The 17,034-nt window shown below is 47.8% G+C and overlaps 1 protein-coding gene across 11 annotated transcripts in view; it reads left to right on the top strand.

Moving 5' to 3' along the window:
- BLTP1 (bridge-like lipid transfer protein family member 1) overlaps positions 1 to 17,034 on the top strand; it is a 2,946,455-nt gene that overhangs the window by 796,049 nt on the left and 2,133,372 nt on the right. For all 11 annotated transcript variants that reach the window (XM_069631149.1, XM_069631145.1, XM_069631146.1 and 8 more), the window contains exon 24: positions 575 to 694. In XM_069631149.1, the coding sequence (XP_069487250.1) occupies positions 575 to 694 (120 nt within the window). The remainder of the gene's footprint in view (positions 1 to 574; positions 695 to 17,034) is intronic.

The raw sequence follows: 17,034 nt of genomic DNA, 5'->3' as shown, positions 1-17,034 counted from the left end.
CAGTGCGTTGGCCAGTAAAAATCAGGAGTAGTTCTGGCAGGTAGGTGCGGACGGTTCTGTTGACGATATAAGAACCTCTGGTTGTTAGATCAATTAAACGTTTTGATTTGTATATTTCCAGGCCTTAAATAGTGTTAATGCAGCAACCAGTATAGAAGTGGTCCGCTCCAGGGAGGACAAGACAGAACTCTGCAATGCCGTAATAATAACACCTGACTCAAGATTGTATTTTTACCATTGGGCCGGTTCAGGAAGAGTTGGGACCAGTTCCCGATTTTTATTTTTGCCATTTGATCTTTTTAAGCAAGACCTAAATATCTGGTCTTCTCTGTCAAATTCTGATAACAGTTAAGGCTTTGTTTATATTTTTATGGTTGCATTGACGATTCAACATTGAAGAGCAGTTGTCTTCCTATTGGGTGCATTTATCCGACAATTATTTGCTGCAGTCTACTGACCTCAGCAAACTGCATGCTCTGTTCCAAATCATTCAGTGATTGGGGATTTTCTCGCTCAAAGAAATGCATAATTTTCGTCTAAAAGTTTTCAAGTGCCTAAACATTTCCCTTTACAGTTGAGTTGTTACCCAGGACCATGCCTGTCGTCTGACGATTTGAAGTATACTATGACTCGTCTTGCAGCAGATGGAGCAGATATCTTCATTGTGGAGCATGGCTGCGCAACAAACATCAAGGTACTCACACCAAGATTCCAAAATGTAGCAGGATTAATCTGGCTGTGTTTTTTAAATGTCTCCATTATATGTGGCAATGGAGGAAAAGGATTATGGTTGAGACTTACATTCATGCTGAGCCTCTTAAAGTAGAACGCAATATTTTTTTTTGTGTACAATTTTCATTCCTCCATATAACTGTTAACATAACACATTGCAAGGTTTTCATTGTTAAATAACATTTCAGCATTAGCATTGTTTAACATTTTTAAAACATGAGCATTTCAATGTCATGTTTATTAACAGTAGTTTGGAGGAAATTCTGCTTAATTGTTAACTGTGTGTGTGTGATAGGGACATGGGTATGGCCCCGTCAGAAGAGTACAGTGATGTGGGGAAGGCCTGAGGGATCCAAGTTCCTGACTCCCCAGAGTGCTTGAACAAATGTAAGGAAAAGTATACCACTGTCCCTCTCACAATAGCTACAAACCACTTTCATGGCCAGGTCTCATCTTTTTGAGAGCCACAACTCCCAGAATGCACCTGCAGGAAAACCTGGATCAGAACCCGAGAAATGGAATCATGGAAGAAGTGAGAATGGACTGGAATTTTCCCTTCCCGAAAGGAAGGAGACCTCCAATACCCAACCTACCTACCCCAGGAGAATGAGAGGAAAACCATTTGGAAGGACTGTGCATGGAAAGAAACTGCCGGAAAAATTAGGGCACCTGGAAATCCTTCCCAAACCCTGTTGGAAGAAAAACTCGCCAAAACTGGAGAGTTCTACAAGGAAAACGAGCTTCCACCACACAATGGGAGACTGAAAAGGAGGCGGGGCTAAAAGCCCTTTTAAGGTTTCCGGGTTAAGTCCCAATCTCTGGAAGGATAGCTTAGGCAAAATCTGGCCAAGAGGAACATGTGACATTTAGGACCAATGGGAGGTCAGAGGAATTCTAGAATTGGGTAGGCTGGGCTATAAAAGCCCAGTTCAGAAGAAAGGGTTCTCAAGTGAGGTTGGGACTGGAGTAGTTGGAGCAAGAGGACGGGGAGGAGGGAGCAGAAGTTGGAGAAAAGTTCTGAAGAAGCTGTGGATGCGCTGCGAGAGAGTGATGGAAATGTGTCGGGTGGGCGATTGCGACTCATTGAGTTTGTTTGCTTCTGAGCGACTGAATGCTGAAGGGCTTAGGAGAAAACGGGGAAGAAGTTCAGAGAAGGTGTGTGCACATTTGGGAGTGCGTGAGAAGGAGAGTGAGAAGTGAGAGGGAGAGCAGGTAGGAGGGTTGCTGGAGAGAGTTGGCAGGCAGAGACAGGAAGAGAGTAGAGAGAGTGTGGTAAGAACAGGGCACAAAGGCTGGAGAGAGAAAGAGAGAGAGAAAGGGAGTGGAGAGCAGAGTAAAGGTCGAATGGACGAGGTGAAATGGATGGCAGAAGTAGGAGAAATTGGAGAGACCAGTAAGAAAAATCAGAGAAGTGTAGAGTGAGACGGACAGAGTGGTAAGGAGGGGAAGGGGAGTGAGAGATGGGAGTAGAATCTGTGGAGACTAAGGAAGGCATGGTATCAGAAGCACGACAGACAAAAGGAATGTAGTTCAAGGGTTTTTATTGAACTTTGCATGGGTTGGAAACCGCATATTCTAAACCTAGTTCCTAACGATGGGAGCAAGCTATGACCATCAAAATAATGAAAACGGCCTTCTAGTCATGACAATTGCCAAACCTTACTCATTATAACAAAAGGGTTTGAGATGATGACGTGTATAACAAAAACAGTGTATAACAAAATTAAAAGGTCCAAGGGGTTCGGTAGTTCAGAACTGCTGAACTGTAGCTTCCCCTTCCCCACGTTTCAGCAAGGGACAAAGGCGTAACGGAGTCAAGCTTGCAGTACACTTGAAGCTCATGGTACATGGAAGAAATCGTTTACGCAAGGCAGGGTCTTCCGAACCAAAGTCTCTCTTTCAGTGTTGGTCAAGAGTATCTCCACTTTCCGGACTTATCACCTGGCGTTCATGTCAGTTTTTTGTGCCATTTCTTAACAACGTGCCAGATGAATGGACCATAGCTGAGGCTGGGGCTAATGGGCCTTTGTTGCCGACGGCTATGTTGATAACCGTATCAAGACCTGGAGGTGTGAAGCATCCCACGACAGAATATTTGAGAAGCTATTGGAAAAAACTATGTGAACTTCTGAAGATTGGCGCTCTGAGATCCAGGGGCGTCGATATGGTTGAATGCTGAGATCAAGGTGGATGGAAAGACTATTTTCTGGCCCAAATGGTTCTTGGAAGGGATCAAGAAGATTGCTGACCTGTTTAAAGACGGGAAGTAGCTGACGGCCAGAGAAGTTACTGAAAATGTCCATATCATTGGCTTTACGAATTCGGATTATCGGAAACTCAGGAGAGCGATGGTGAAGTAGATGTTAAGGCTGGGTTAAATCTGGAATTTCTGGATTCCAAGATGGCCACCGGCACTGAGTAGACGTGCCGACGGCGCTCCCCGGACCCGTCTGGCCTCACGGTAGCAGATCCGGATAAGCTTCTGACGAGCCCCCGTGACTTTGCGGGAGAGAGCTGCAGACTACCCCGACCCGAAAGAGCGGAGACGCGAGCGAAGTGCGGGACTGGCGAAGTGAGGGGGAGCCGCGGTACCTACTGCTGCGGGCCCGCTCGCGACCGGCGGGCGGTGCGAAGGGAAGAGCGTGCTCCGAAGGAACCGAGCGGTCCACAGTCCCGGAGGGAGCCGCTGGTGGACAGCCTGGAGGTGAGCCGAGCTGTGGGGAGCCGTTCAGGATGCAACACAGCCGGCCCAACATCGCAGGAAACACCCTGTGATCCCCTGGGAGTCCGAAGGCTTGGAGACCCGGTGCGCCCCCCCCGCAGGGATCAGTGGCGGAGTTGAGGTACCGGGGCCTGTGGAGGGTCTGTAGCCCAATTCGGAGCTGGAAGGGGGCTCCCGTATTATTTGCGGCAACTCGGGGAATGGAGATCCACGGACACGTAGCCACTGCGGGAGGTGGAGCGCCCCGCTGTCCCAGGAGGGGCGGCCAGGAAACGGCCTCACTCTGCGCTGCTCGGGGACCGTTCCTCTCTCCCCCTCGGTGGAGTAGAGAGGGTCCTGGAGAGAGCTGGGGTTCCTGAGGGGCAGGGGGCGCCAGAGGGGGGATACACCTGAGGAGGCTTGAGCGACGGATGGTCCCCGCTCTGGAGGGGGTCAATGGAAACTCTTTGAACATTACAAGCACGACAAAGGCACCGCTCCTGCCACAGGCGACACACGTAGGAGCTCGAGAGGGCTGTCTCCTCGGGGCTGCCTTTCAGTTCATCTAGGAAGCAGGAGGCAGATCCTCCCGACCATTAGGCCTAAGGAAACCTACATTTTGCCAGTAATTTCGGTCCCAGAAGAAGGTGTGATTAGCCCGGGGCGGGCATCCTGGGAGGAACTGAACGGCATGGCTACAAAATCCAAGGGGAAAGGGGGGGAACAATCCAGGCACCCTCCAGGCACTGTGGCCGACGCTGAACTCTAAGGAGGGCCCGAGGCTTCCGGAGGTACTCCAAGAGAGGAGCCGAAGACTTGACAAAAATGCCCAGACAGGAATTTATTGGTGAGTTCCATGCTTTGCAGGCGAACCTGGCAAAGACTTTTCAGGAACAGTTTCAGTTGATGCGCACTGATCTGAATGATGCTATAGGAGAACTGAAACAAGAAATGCGGCAGTTGGGGGAGAGGACCGACATCCTGGAGAAAGGCCTCCAAGAAGTAGATAAAGACAACGCAGCAAATAGTGAAGCTATAGAGCAGCTGGACGTAGCCACTAGAAATCTAGAACTCCAATTGGAGGATTTGGAGATCAGGTCCCGCAGGATCAATATACGGCTAAAAATGCTGCCTGAATCCGTGCCCGATAAGAATCTCAAGGCAGTACTCCAAGGCATCTTTGCAGGCATCTTGGAAGAGGGCAACCCAGAGGCAGTGGAGTTAGATCGAGTGCACAGAACCTGACGACTGACTAAAGACCAGTCAGGGAGGCCGAGAGATGTTCTAGCAGCATTCGCTAGATATGCCCAGAAAGAAGCGGTACTCAAAGCAGCAAGACCACGCAAACCTATTATGTACGAGGGCTGGCAGATTGCTCTGTTCCAAGACCTGGCGAGCAGTACGCTTCTGAAGAGGAGACAAATGGGCCCAGTGATAAAGGCCCTTAATGAGCGAGCGATCCGATATAAATGGACTTTCCCTTTTGGTTTGCTCTTCGATTGGGAGGGATTCCGGAGGCGAATTTCCTCACTTCAGGAGGGGGCCGATCTTCGCATTGACATAGAGGGAACCTCCTCGGGTGCGGGTCGTTCGGGCCCAGGTAGCCGACCCAGATTAAGACCGTGGGAGTGGACAACGGTTCGAGAGAAAAGGAAGAGGGGACCCAGAAGAGACGCTCAGCGGAGCGTTGGTCACTCCAGTGAAGCAAGAAGCGATTCTCCGGTGCAGCCTTGACCTGGCACGGTGCAGGAAGGGGTGGTGGGCCTCTGTAAGGTGCATAGAAGCATATGGGTCACAGGGTATGCAGCCATGTTGGAAACAGGGCGTAGATGCCCGAGTTTGCTGGAATAAGTGGGCGGGAAGGTATTAGCCTTCAGGGGGGGATGGGCGGGAAGGGGTCACAGGGGAGTTAGGAGGGGGGGCGGCGACGAGCAGAAGGGGGAGGGCTGCAGGGAAAGGTACCTCCATATTGTGGTGACTACTTTCTGCTGGGTATTCTCTCAAGTGGCTAACACGTAATGTAAGGGGGTTGAATACCCCTCTCAAAAGGAAAAAGCTGCAGCAGTTTACGCAAAAGGAGAAGCCTGATATTATGGGGCTCCAGGAAACACATTTGCTGCTTAGGGACCACCGCAGGATGAAATTGCGCGGTTTTGATCTGATCTTACATGCCTCAGGACACTGTAAAGCAAGGGGGGGATTGCCCTAGCTATTAAGAATACGGTAGACTTCAGGCCCTGTGAGGTGATTAGAGATAAGGAAGGGAGGTACTTTGTGGCCAGAGGGAAATGCCAAGGTGCCCCATTGACAATAGCTGTGCTGTACACTCCTAATACTGGTAAGGAGCTTTTTCTGCTACAGGTTTTGAAACTATTAGAAGAACGCTCCTGGGGGCAAATTGTTCTTCTAGGGGACCTTAACATAGCATGGAACAAGGAGAGGGACAGAACTGGGGGAGGGGAGGAGGGGGAGGAGCTGTGATGTCCGCGGAGCTGAAGGAAAGGTTTATCACATTGGGGCTTCGAGATGTCTGGAGAGTTCTCAAGGGGGATGAGGAGGGCCATACCTTCTTGTCGGGTGTCCACGGTTCTCAATACAGAATCGATTAAATATGGGTCTCGGTAGGTCTGGTGGGATGCGTTTGGGAAGTATGTACAGGGCCGATAGGGATTGCAGACCACAAAATAGTTTCCCTGGAGATGGATATAGGCCAGAGGAGAAGGGGGATTTGGGGTTGGAAACTCCCAGGGGCCATTTTGAGGGACCCAGTAATCAGGGGAGACATTGAAGAGAAGATTAAGCTCTTTTTCAATACCAACAGGAAGGATGACCCTGACAAGGGCACTAGGTGGGATGCATTTAAGGCCACGCTTAGGGGGGGAACTAATAGCGATCTCTACCCATCGAGTAAAGCAACTGCAAGCGCTGGAATCCCAATTAGAAGCAGAAGTGGTGGCAGCTAGGCAGACGGCAGGGGGGGCACCATCTCCCAGAGGGCAATGCGGGAATATAGGAAGGCGGTGGGGCAGTTGGAACTCTTGCGAACCAAGAGAGCAGAGGGTGCCTTATTATCGGTACGGCAGCAATATTATGCAAAGGCTAATAGAACTGGCTCCCCACTGGCGAGGTTGCTAGGAAGTAAAAAAGCGAGAAATGCGATAACAGCGTTGAGGTTAGACACAGGGGAACGGGTCACAGACCAGGAGAGGGTACAGGAGGCCCTGGCAGGATATTACGAGTCCATCTATGCCTCGCAACACCCTTGAAGTGACAGACAGGAGGACTTCCTGCAAAACGTACACCTGGGGGAAATCAGCAGGGAGACAAGGGAAATCTTAAACCATGAAATATCGGAAGAGGAGGTGCGTGGGGTGGTAAGGGCTATCCCAGCAGGTAAAGCCCCTGGGCCAGACACCTACACTGCTGCCTTTTACAAGTTGTTCACCTCGCAATTAGTCCCGCATCTAACATCATTGTTTAACTCCTTTCGTCTCTCGGGTAGAATAGCGCCCTCCATGGAAGAGGCCAAGGTTACTCTCATCCTTAAACCAAATAAAAATGCCGAGGAGAGAGCCTCTTACTGACTTGTGGCACAACACCCTGTCAGGGGGCGGCCTCGACCCCCGAAAGCCCCCTGCAACCACACAGAGCAACTGAGGACCCAGCAGTCAAAACTCCACTTTGAAGCCTCATCCCAAACCAAGACAACCCTGGCAGGGGAGCACTCAATGGAAGAGACCTCAAAATCCGGGATGGCGGATCCAGGGGGAGCGCTGAGCGACATCTAATGAATGCTGGGGCAGGTACAGGCAAGCATTCAGTCACTGGATGGGAAAATGGACACCCGCACATGTAAAGTGGATCACATCCAAGTTCGCCTGGACAAACATGGAGAGCGCCTAGATGAGGTGGAGGGCTGAGTGTCCACGGTGGAAGATGCCACTGACGCTGCCACAAGAGATCAGGTCATAGTCAAGAGAGCAATCAAGGAGTTGACAGAAAAGCAAGACGACCTGGAATCTAGGTCAAGGAGAAACCGCATTATCGGAGTGCCGGAATCGGCAGACCAGAAAGACATGGAATAGATGGTGGAAAACCTCCTGAAAGAGATTCTAGGGGGAGAAGAGTTCTCAGCGGTGTTCCTCATGGAGAGGGCCCACCGTACACAGAGTGACAGGAAGCCTGTGCCTGGTCCCCCAGTGCGCCCGTAAATTGCCCGTCTGCTCAACTATCGAGACAGACATGGCCCAACGGAAGGCATGGGAGAAGGTCCCCTTAGGATACATGAACTCCCCCATCCTCCTGTTTCCGGATTTCTCTGACAAAGTACAATTTTCAAGGAAGACATTTATTGACCTCAAGAGGAGATTTCGAGAAAGGAACTTGACGTATGCTATGTTGTTCCCGGCCAAATTGCGGGTGGAACTTGATGGCCGAGTGCTGGAGTTTCTACCCAGAGGGTCGGTCGATGAAAAAGCTAAACAGAGGTGACCCTTGTAAGACAAACCTGTGGATGAACAAGACGGGGTATGTGGGATGTTCCTATGTTGTAGTTAACCGGGGTTGCGCACAGTTGTAATCTGCCTTGATGACCGGACCCTAGTGAGCCCCAGTGCGGGAGCAAAAAGATGGTTAAAACGGGTGAAGGGGAGGATAACTGACAGGTTGGGGTTGCTGGTGGGGTGGTGGGAGGGGGGGACCAAAGGGGTTACTATTAGGGTCATGTGGTGGACTTTGGAGCTATCTCTGGGAGTGATCCTCAGATTCAGGACATTGGCAAACCTTATAAATATGATCATACCAGTGAGCATCATGATTTTCTGGCTGCGCAGTGGCTCAGTCACTTGGGTATATGACATGGAACTTCAGGGTCTGTACTGCCCATCTAAATGCTGCAGAGTGTGGATGTACATGCAGCATCACTGTATAGACGTAGTGCTCCTCCAGGGACACACTTGACCCCAGAAGGAGAATCAAGATTTGGGAAAAGCTGGGGATGTCACAGGTATTTCTCTTCCTACTCTTCATACTCCAGGGTGATATGCACTCTCATGCACAGCTCAGTGGGATTCTACCTGAAATCTCTGATCAAAGACCGGGAAGGGAGAGACCTAATAGTGCATGGCACAATACAGGGTCGACTGTCTGTCTGTCTATCTATGTTTTTGTATAGCGCTGTTCGCCCGTAGGCCTCAGGGCGCTCACATGGACGGGGACAAAAAACACAGAACAGAAAGGTTCTAACATTCTAGGAGGAAGTTTGAGTTGAAGGGACTAGGCTCTCCCTACGTCAAACAGCCAAGTTTTTAGTTGTTTTTTAAAACTAGTGATAGACACAATGTTCCTCATATCAGGGGGCAGAGAGTTCCAGATAGTGAGTGCCCAAAAATTGAAATTGGTTCCACCAACTCTTTTTTTTAATCTGTCGTGGCTGACACAATGCTTGATTTCCGTTAGAGCGTAGGTTTCTTCTTATCAGAGCTTTTTTTTTATCTTACCAATAAGATAATTAGGTGCATTTCCTGATAAACATTTAAATACCAAAATTGCACCTTGAAATGTAATCCTCTTTTCAATGGGAAGCAAGTGTAACTTTCTCCTAGCTGAAGAGATCTTGGAGCGCCGACTTAGGCCAAATACGGGCCGACAGCTCAGTTTTGTATTGTTTGCAATTTTTTTACGTTTGTCTTAGAAGTGCTGTTGCAATAATCTAGTTTTGAATTTATGATTGCCCCGGCAATCATAGCTAAATTTTGTTCTGTCATATAAGGGCAAATTTGCCACAGTAGGGTTGAGTAGAATGCACAAGTAGATTTTAAGTACGAGGTGTGCCTCTTGAATGATAAATGGGAGTCAAAAAAGACCCCAAGAGTTTTGACATGATCTGATACCAGGATGTTGTTATTATTTATTTTGAAGCTTTTATACCGATCATCTTGTTTTTTTAGCTTTTGTAGGGTACCAATTATTATTTACGTTTTTTTTCTCGTTTAAAGCTAATGAGTTCATCACCTTCCATTTTTGAATCGCTACGAACACTTCTTTAATTTTTTGGGCATCATCTTCATATATTCCTGACAGCTCGAGGAACCTCCTGGGTGTCATTGGCGTAGTTGGTAAACCAGACACTGAATGTTATAAGCATATCGCACAAGAGCTTTGAAAAGATGTTAAAGAGTAGGGGTGACAGACACGAGCCCTGGGGAACCCTACATGTTAGGGCGGTTTTGTGTCGGGGGGGGAAAAAATTTCCTTTTGCAACTGCAGCCATTCTAGGTCCCAAGAAAGATCTAAACCATTTGGCTGCTAAGGGTTTTCTTTTTTCAACTGTTATTAATCTCTCTGCTAAAAGATCGTGAGCTATTAAATCGAAAGCAGAGGATCGGTCTAGTAATGGAAGTAGTGCTGTGTTTCCTTATTCAATAATAGAGGCAATATTCGACTGGAGGTCCAGGAGGGCCCTCTCCGTGCCATGCTTTGCTCGAAAACCGGATTGTTCGGCAGCAAGTATATTATTATTCTCAACACATTTCTGGTATTGTAGATATGCAATCCTTTCAATTATTTTCAGTAGGAACAGCACATTTGTGATTGGGCATAACATTTCCTGGAATGGATTGGTCCAAGTCTTCCTTTTTAATGAGTGGGGTGAGCCAGGCTTCCTTTATATTTTCCGGAACATACGCTTCGTCAAAGGATTGCTTCACGAACTGGGTAACCCATGGGGCAAGGGTGGCCGCAAATTCTTTAAAGAGCCTGGCAGGGAAGATGTCCCCCTTGCATGAGGAGGGTTTTAAGCTACGGATAACATCCAGTACTTCCATCTCTGATACCTTTTCAAAAGCAAAAGACATATGAGTGTTTTGCTCAGGAGTGGCGAGGGGCTTTAGTAAGGTTTTAATATCAGGGAGCAGGTTTACCTGGTCTCTGGTGGCCTGTTGATGTTTTTGAGTTTTCTGAGTGAATCTGTCGTGTATAGCTTGGCACCAGGCATGATCTTCTTGTTTCTGAAGGCTAACTGGTGCTCTCTTTAGCTCCTGAAGAATCGAGAATGACTCCTTCGACTGAGTTTTTGCCCGTTTTATTCTCTCATTAAATTGTTTTGCTTTGGCTTTGAAAATTGTTTCTTTATATGCTTTTGCTGCCAGTTTGTAACTGGTGGCTGATTCAACTGTGGGGGCCTTTATCCTACAGTGCTGCGTTTTTCGCTTAATTCTTCTGGTTTCCAGAATTTCTACAACAAACCATTTATTATGGCCTATAGATTTATTAGCTTTGACAGGTTTTACTGGGGCTAGGGTGTCAAAGGCTTGATTAGTAGCCTCTCTGATGGACGAAGTAAGCTTATTGAGGGCCGTGGAGTCTTGTAACGATGGAAGTAATGGTATTACTTTTGCTCTAAAAGCCTCACTGGTCACAATTCTGCAATTCTGCCAGGTCGTAGCTGGCTTATTCCTTGTTGGTAATGAGGCTTGAGATTATGGTATAAAGCAATCAAAATGTACATGCAGATGGTCCGACCAGGCACATTCGTGATTGAGATGATTGCTTTTAGATTTTTTACTGCTAGGCAATCCAAGATATTACCACAGCTATGAGTTGCAACTGACCACACTATTAAACTACTACGGGCCTAATCAAGATACAGTGGAGTCCCTGGGGTGGGTTGATGGCCAATTGGAGGGACTGTCTCCTGGGGAGATCATATGCGGTGGACATTTTAATGCAGTCTCCGACCGAGCCAGGATGGTGGGGGCCTGCAACTCCATCACTCAAAGCAACAGATAAGCTATGCATTATGGGCTGGACATGGCAGGTGGTAGACATCTGGAAGGTCAGGCAACCGTAGATCGCAGAATACACGTTCCACTTATCGGTTCACAACTCAGCCTCCCGATTGGACTATTTCCTGATCACAGATTCAATCGCGGGCAGAGTTTCAGAGATATCCATCCTGGCACGTACACTATCAGATCACGCCCCGTGCTGCTGGCCCTGGAGGTCCCGTGTCGAGAGGGTGGGAGACAACCATGGGTGTTTAAGAGCAAAGGGCTGTCAGACGGAGTGTTTAAGGAGGAACTGACCAAAGCTATAGACACTTTCTTTGAACTTAACCCTGGGGTCAGTAGATTCCTATGCAACTCTCTGGGAGAGCTTCAAGTGGGTCGTCGGGGGAGAGTGTGTTGCAAAGGAAGCCATGGTGCTAAAACAAATACGTAGACAATTGACAGAAGGGGAGACGCACTTTCAACAAATGCAGTCACAGGCACCTTTACCTACACCTAGGTAAGAAGCAGAGGTTAAGGCGAAGCTACGGGAGTTTAGGCAGTTAGCGATTAGAGAAGTGAAATTCATGAGGGGCAAAGCATCGATAAGGCAGTATGGGGGAGGGGCAGTGACCAGGGAGATGACTGGCCTGAGCCACGAGACGAAGAGTCCGGTGGCCTGGTTACATCGGTCAAGGACGAACAAAGGGTTAAGAAATTTGGGGATGTGGACATTACTCAGGCATTCTGTTTGTTCTATGGTTAGCTATATGCCGCACAGATGCAGTTCTCCCAACAAGAGGTGAATGAATATCTAGATCAGGTGGCTCTATATTGGTGCGGGGATGAGGAGCGAGAAACTCTGGCCCGCCCCCTTACTCTGGAGGTGGTGATGGTGGCAATCAAATCCCTACCATCTGGTAAAGCCCCCCCGGTTACACCGCTGAGTTCTACAAACAGTATGCAAGGAGGCTGTCCCCCCACCTGCTGGAGGTGTATAGCCAGAGATTGAGAGATGCAGGCTACCGGACTCAATGAGGGAGGCAATTGTGGTGGTCCTGCTAAAGCCAGATAAAGAAGCAAATGTTATGTTATGTTATTTTGCATTTATATAGCGCCTTATGTGTCATTGGTATGATCTCAAAGCGCTGGTAGGTTGAACGCCCTCAGGAACCTTAGTTCGAGTCAGTTGAGAGAGAGAGATAGAGAGTCATAAGGTGCGTGGGTGCACTGGATATGTGTGCAGCTGGTGAGGCATTTGCATGATAGCTGCTTCTTAGCGGTAGGTGAGGTTTTTGGGAGGTCAGGAATATGTGTTCATTCGGTAGGGTCGCCACCCAGGCTGATTTCGGCTGCGTTAGGCCTGAGGAGACGCCTAGGCTAGCAGTGTGTGCTCACCTAGCTGTGATTAATTAGGATGTTGAGGAGTAAGAGGCAAGTGTTAGTATGAGAACAGCTATACCCAATGTGTCATGGTATCGCTGTGTTCTAGTTCAGTGGTGGCGTATAGGAGAGAGTAAGCGTGGTAGTGTGATATGATGGTTTTCATTGAGGCTGTTCCATCACTTCCGTCCGTTCCATCCACTGTCTATTCTGTTCATCCCATGTAGTCCATCTGTTCCATGTACTCCATTCGTTCTATCCACTCTGTCAGTTGCATCCACCCCGTCGATTCTATCCGAAACATCACTCAACCCGATCCATTCTGTCCAATCGTTCCGATCCGTTCCCATCCATTCCATCCACTTTATCCGGAACATCACTTGACTCCATCCCATCCACCCCCTTCACTCCATCCGTTCCTTCACTCCATCCGTTCCTTCACTCCATCCGTTCCTTCACTCCATCCGTTCCTTCACTCCATCCGTTCCTTCACTCCATCCGTTCCTTCACTCCATCCGTTCCTTCACTCCATCCGTTCCTTCATTCCATCCGTTCCTTCCACTCCATCCGTTCCTTCCGCTCCATCCACTCCATGCACCCTCCTTTCCATCTGCTCCATCCTTTCTGTCCTTTCTATCATTTCTATCCTATCCGTTCCATCCGTTGCGTCCTTTCCATCCGCTCCATACTTTCCATCCATTCCATCCTTTCAATCCACTCCATCCTTTCAGTTCTTTCTATCCTATCCATCATTTGTCCTTTTCATATCCACCCCGTCCTTTTCATATCCACCCCGTCCTTTTCATATCCACCCCGTCCTTTTCATATCCACCCCGTCCTTTTCATCCACCCCGTCCTTTTCATATCCACCCCGTCCTTTTCATATCCACCCCGTCCTTTTCATATCCACCCCGTCCTTTTCATATCCACCCCGTCCTTTTCATATCCACCCCGTCCTTTTCATATCCACCCCGTCCTTTTCATATCCACCCCGTCCTTTTCATATCCACCCCGTCCTTTTCATATCCACCCCGTCCTTTTCATATCCACCCCGTCCTTTTCATATCCACCCCGTCCTTTTCATATCCACCCCGTCCTTTCCATCCTTTGTATCCTATCCATCATTTTTATAATTTCTATCCATCCGTTGCTTCCACTCCATCCACCCCGTCCTTTCCATCCACTCCGTCCTTTCCATCAACTCCATCCTTTCCATCCACTCATGTTAGGCAGAATCCCATGCAGTACCCTTTGGGAACACTACACAAAATTAAGACTACAAGGAGCAGCACAAATTCACCTTTGGTACAAGCCTGTGCCACAAAGAAAAATTGCTAGCAGTGACTGAGCAGCCAGACTTGGTGGTCGGTCATTTTTTCGAAAAAATAATGTCGAAAAAAAAAGTTGAATTCCGTTTTTTTAAATTATATATTTATTTTGGGGTTCGGGATAAAAAAATGGGTAAAACAAAAAAAAAATTTAAAAAAGGGGGGTTGGGGGGAACCCCCCATTTCGAAAAAAATGCATTAAAAAAAAAATTCGACATTTTCTTTTTTCGACATTTTTTTTCTCGAAAAAATGACTTTCGACATTATTGGTTTCGAAATTATGACAATAAACCGCCAGACTTATCTCAAGATTAAGTGAGCAGTATCAAAATAGTTACACAAAGGACAACAATTACTATGGTTCAGGCAAACACTGACTCAAGGTTTCCAAGTAAAAGAATATACATTTAATTCACTCTTCAGTTGTATAACATTAGACTATTATAAGCAGTCTTAAAAATCACAATCTTAATACACCACACCACTTCCCATAAATTCCAGTCCAGTTAAGCTCACAAAATGATGTGGGAGCAAAATGGCACTCCAGCAATTTAAATGGGAGGGAAAAACAAAGTTAGGTAGAATTTAGACCACACCAACAGGCGTTAGGGAGAATTCTCTGTTAAGGCTAATTTCCCAAACCTAGTGAGTCCCCCAGCAGCTTTCCTGGATTTTTGGGGTTTATTTTTTTCTCTGCTAAGAGTGAGACTCTTTTTCTCCCACTCTTAGACATGATTTGAGATATTCTTTGACTTTGGAATGTGTTTTATGGGCCATGGGTTTTTTTTCTCCATAGGGTTTCATGTATTTTTGGTAAGTGTGTTACACAGCACCCTCAGTGCAGTAACACAGGGGTGTCATAGTGACCCCCAAACACAGACTCCATAACCTGGGACTGGCTACTGTCTCCCAGGGCATGTAAAGTCACCATTGACTTTACTAGTCTTAAATTGTGAACAGAACCAGTACAAACCATCATAGTGTGGAAGTACTGTTAGGGGTAATTAGATTGCAATTGGGTCTGTTTTCCGAGGGGGCACTGTGCAGTCCCTCCTCGTCGAGTTTCTGGCTGGTGGCAGTGGTTACCACGCGAAATATTCCACCGGAATATTTCCTATGGAATTTTCCCATTCATTTTAAACGCACCACTTTTTTGGTGCAATGTTAAAGATACCGCCGGGTTATTTATTTAATATCTATGCCCCGGTTGGGTCTTTTTGCCAGGACTCGGTTTTAAAATGGCGTTTGTGTTTGCCTCTTTAACTCCAACCCAAGTCGAGCCCTTTGTTCCACTTTTTGGCTGGCTTCTGCACAGAAGCCTCCAAAAGTGGTGCCACTCTGTCTGGGTCTACAGGATGTGTGGGAGGGGGGTTTAGGCACCCTGGACTGAGTTGCCTCGGCAACTCAAGTCGCACTCTTGTGTGATTGGCCCAGTGGTGAGCCGCCCGGCTCACCACTTAGCATGTTTGAGTGACAGCTAGGACTGATGAATGGGGGTTTTCGGCATAAAAGCAGGGCTTTGGGGACTGGAACTTCAGAAGTCGCCACAGGACCAATGAATCGGAAGAGGGAGAAGCTGAGCCGACCTGCAACGATGACACCATCGGTGGAGCCCTGCTGAACCGCCTCACCACTTCCCGACGACAGGGAAGATCTTCATCCTGGAGAGTCTTCTTCCTCTGAACTGGTGGGGATAACCAGTTCGCCCTCTTTTCACCTTCCTGGATCGTCTCGTGGTCGAATCGCCCGTGCCAAGCACCCCGGCGGCTGAATAGCCACGCTTCACCACTACCGCGAATAAAAGGGTAGTACCTTTTAACCGGTAAACTCCGCGGCTGGTTTCTTCCCTTGCAGTGCAACGACCTCCAGCTTTCCTCCATGTCGAGATCTTCTCTTTCCCTGGATGAAGCACCGACTTGCACCCGCTGCCAGGAACAACTGCCCACGCTGGAGCTTTCTCACCATTTCAGGTACTGTGTCCCGCCTGGTCTCCCTTACAACAGACTGTTCAAGGTGTCCCGTAAATCCTTGACTCTCTATCATGGGGTGACTTGGGACTTGCTAACTAACTTTTTCTGAACTGATCCAACCCTTTTTGAACTATCTGCAAAGAATTTTTAGAGTATTATTCAACTGTGTGATCTTGGAAACATTCCGCCTGGCTCTCTCCAAGAGTGGGCCTGGCCTATGAACTTTCTTGCTCTAACAGTAGACTCTGCCTTTTCTGACTTGCTCTGGTTCTTTTTAAAGTGTTGGTATTGTGTACTTTCCTAATTCTGCCTTTTTCCCTCCCTTTTTAACTAACTTATTGGAGTGCCATCTTAGGTTAAGCGCTCACCTCTGTCTGCAAATAAGTGGTGTTTTAACTAAGACTTGTTCAATAAGTAATCAGGGATGTATATATATTGATAGTGACAGTGTTTGAACTTGCTTGCCATATTAGTGTTAGTGTATTTTACAAGTGTGTTTTTAAATAAATAATTATATACTTTTATACCAAAGCTCTGGTCAGTGTTTGCTTTTGCTTCTGTATCTCTGTACCTATTTTGAATACTCTAGATACTGTCTAACTCTTCTTGAGAGATGTCTGGCTGCTCAGCCACAGCTACCAGGTAAATCTGGGTGGTACAGACTGCTACCAATTGGGTTTACTGCCAACACCTGTAGTCCTAAGCCTTTTGCAGTGGTCCCTAAGGGAACTGCACAGGTTTCTGCCTAACAGGTAAGTACTCAGGGCAATTGAACAAGAGAAACTACATTGATAGCATCAGGTAGAAAAGGCGCTCCTTAAATCCCAAGCAGGGTCCGACCTTCCTGGCTATCCAGCCCACTGTAGCTCTGAGGGGTCCTGGCTTGAAGTTTGGGCGAACTGGTTGGTCCCACCAGCTCAAGGGAAGAAGTTTCCTGGAGGATCTTCTCTGTTGTTGGAGTTCGAGAATTCGGACCTGCAGCAGGGCTTCACCGGGCGGTTCAGTCGTGGCAGGGGTCCTCTTCCATCAGCTCCTCCTTGGTTCTTTTGTTCCAGTGGCGACTCTGCTTTTCCAGTCCAAGAGACCTGCTTTTTATGCAGTTTTCCCCCATTCACACAGCCTGGCTGTTAATCAAACAGACGGGTTGACTGTCC

Source organism: Ambystoma mexicanum, chromosome 6q (genome assembly GCF_040938575.1).
Source record: "Ambystoma mexicanum isolate Mex_15411 chromosome 6q, UKY_AmexF1_1, whole genome shotgun sequence".
Classification (NCBI taxonomy): domain Eukaryota; kingdom Metazoa; phylum Chordata; class Amphibia; order Caudata; family Ambystomatidae; genus Ambystoma; species Ambystoma mexicanum.
The sequence above is the reverse complement of the archived record's forward strand: the minus strand, read 5'-3'. Positions and strand labels throughout refer to the sequence as shown.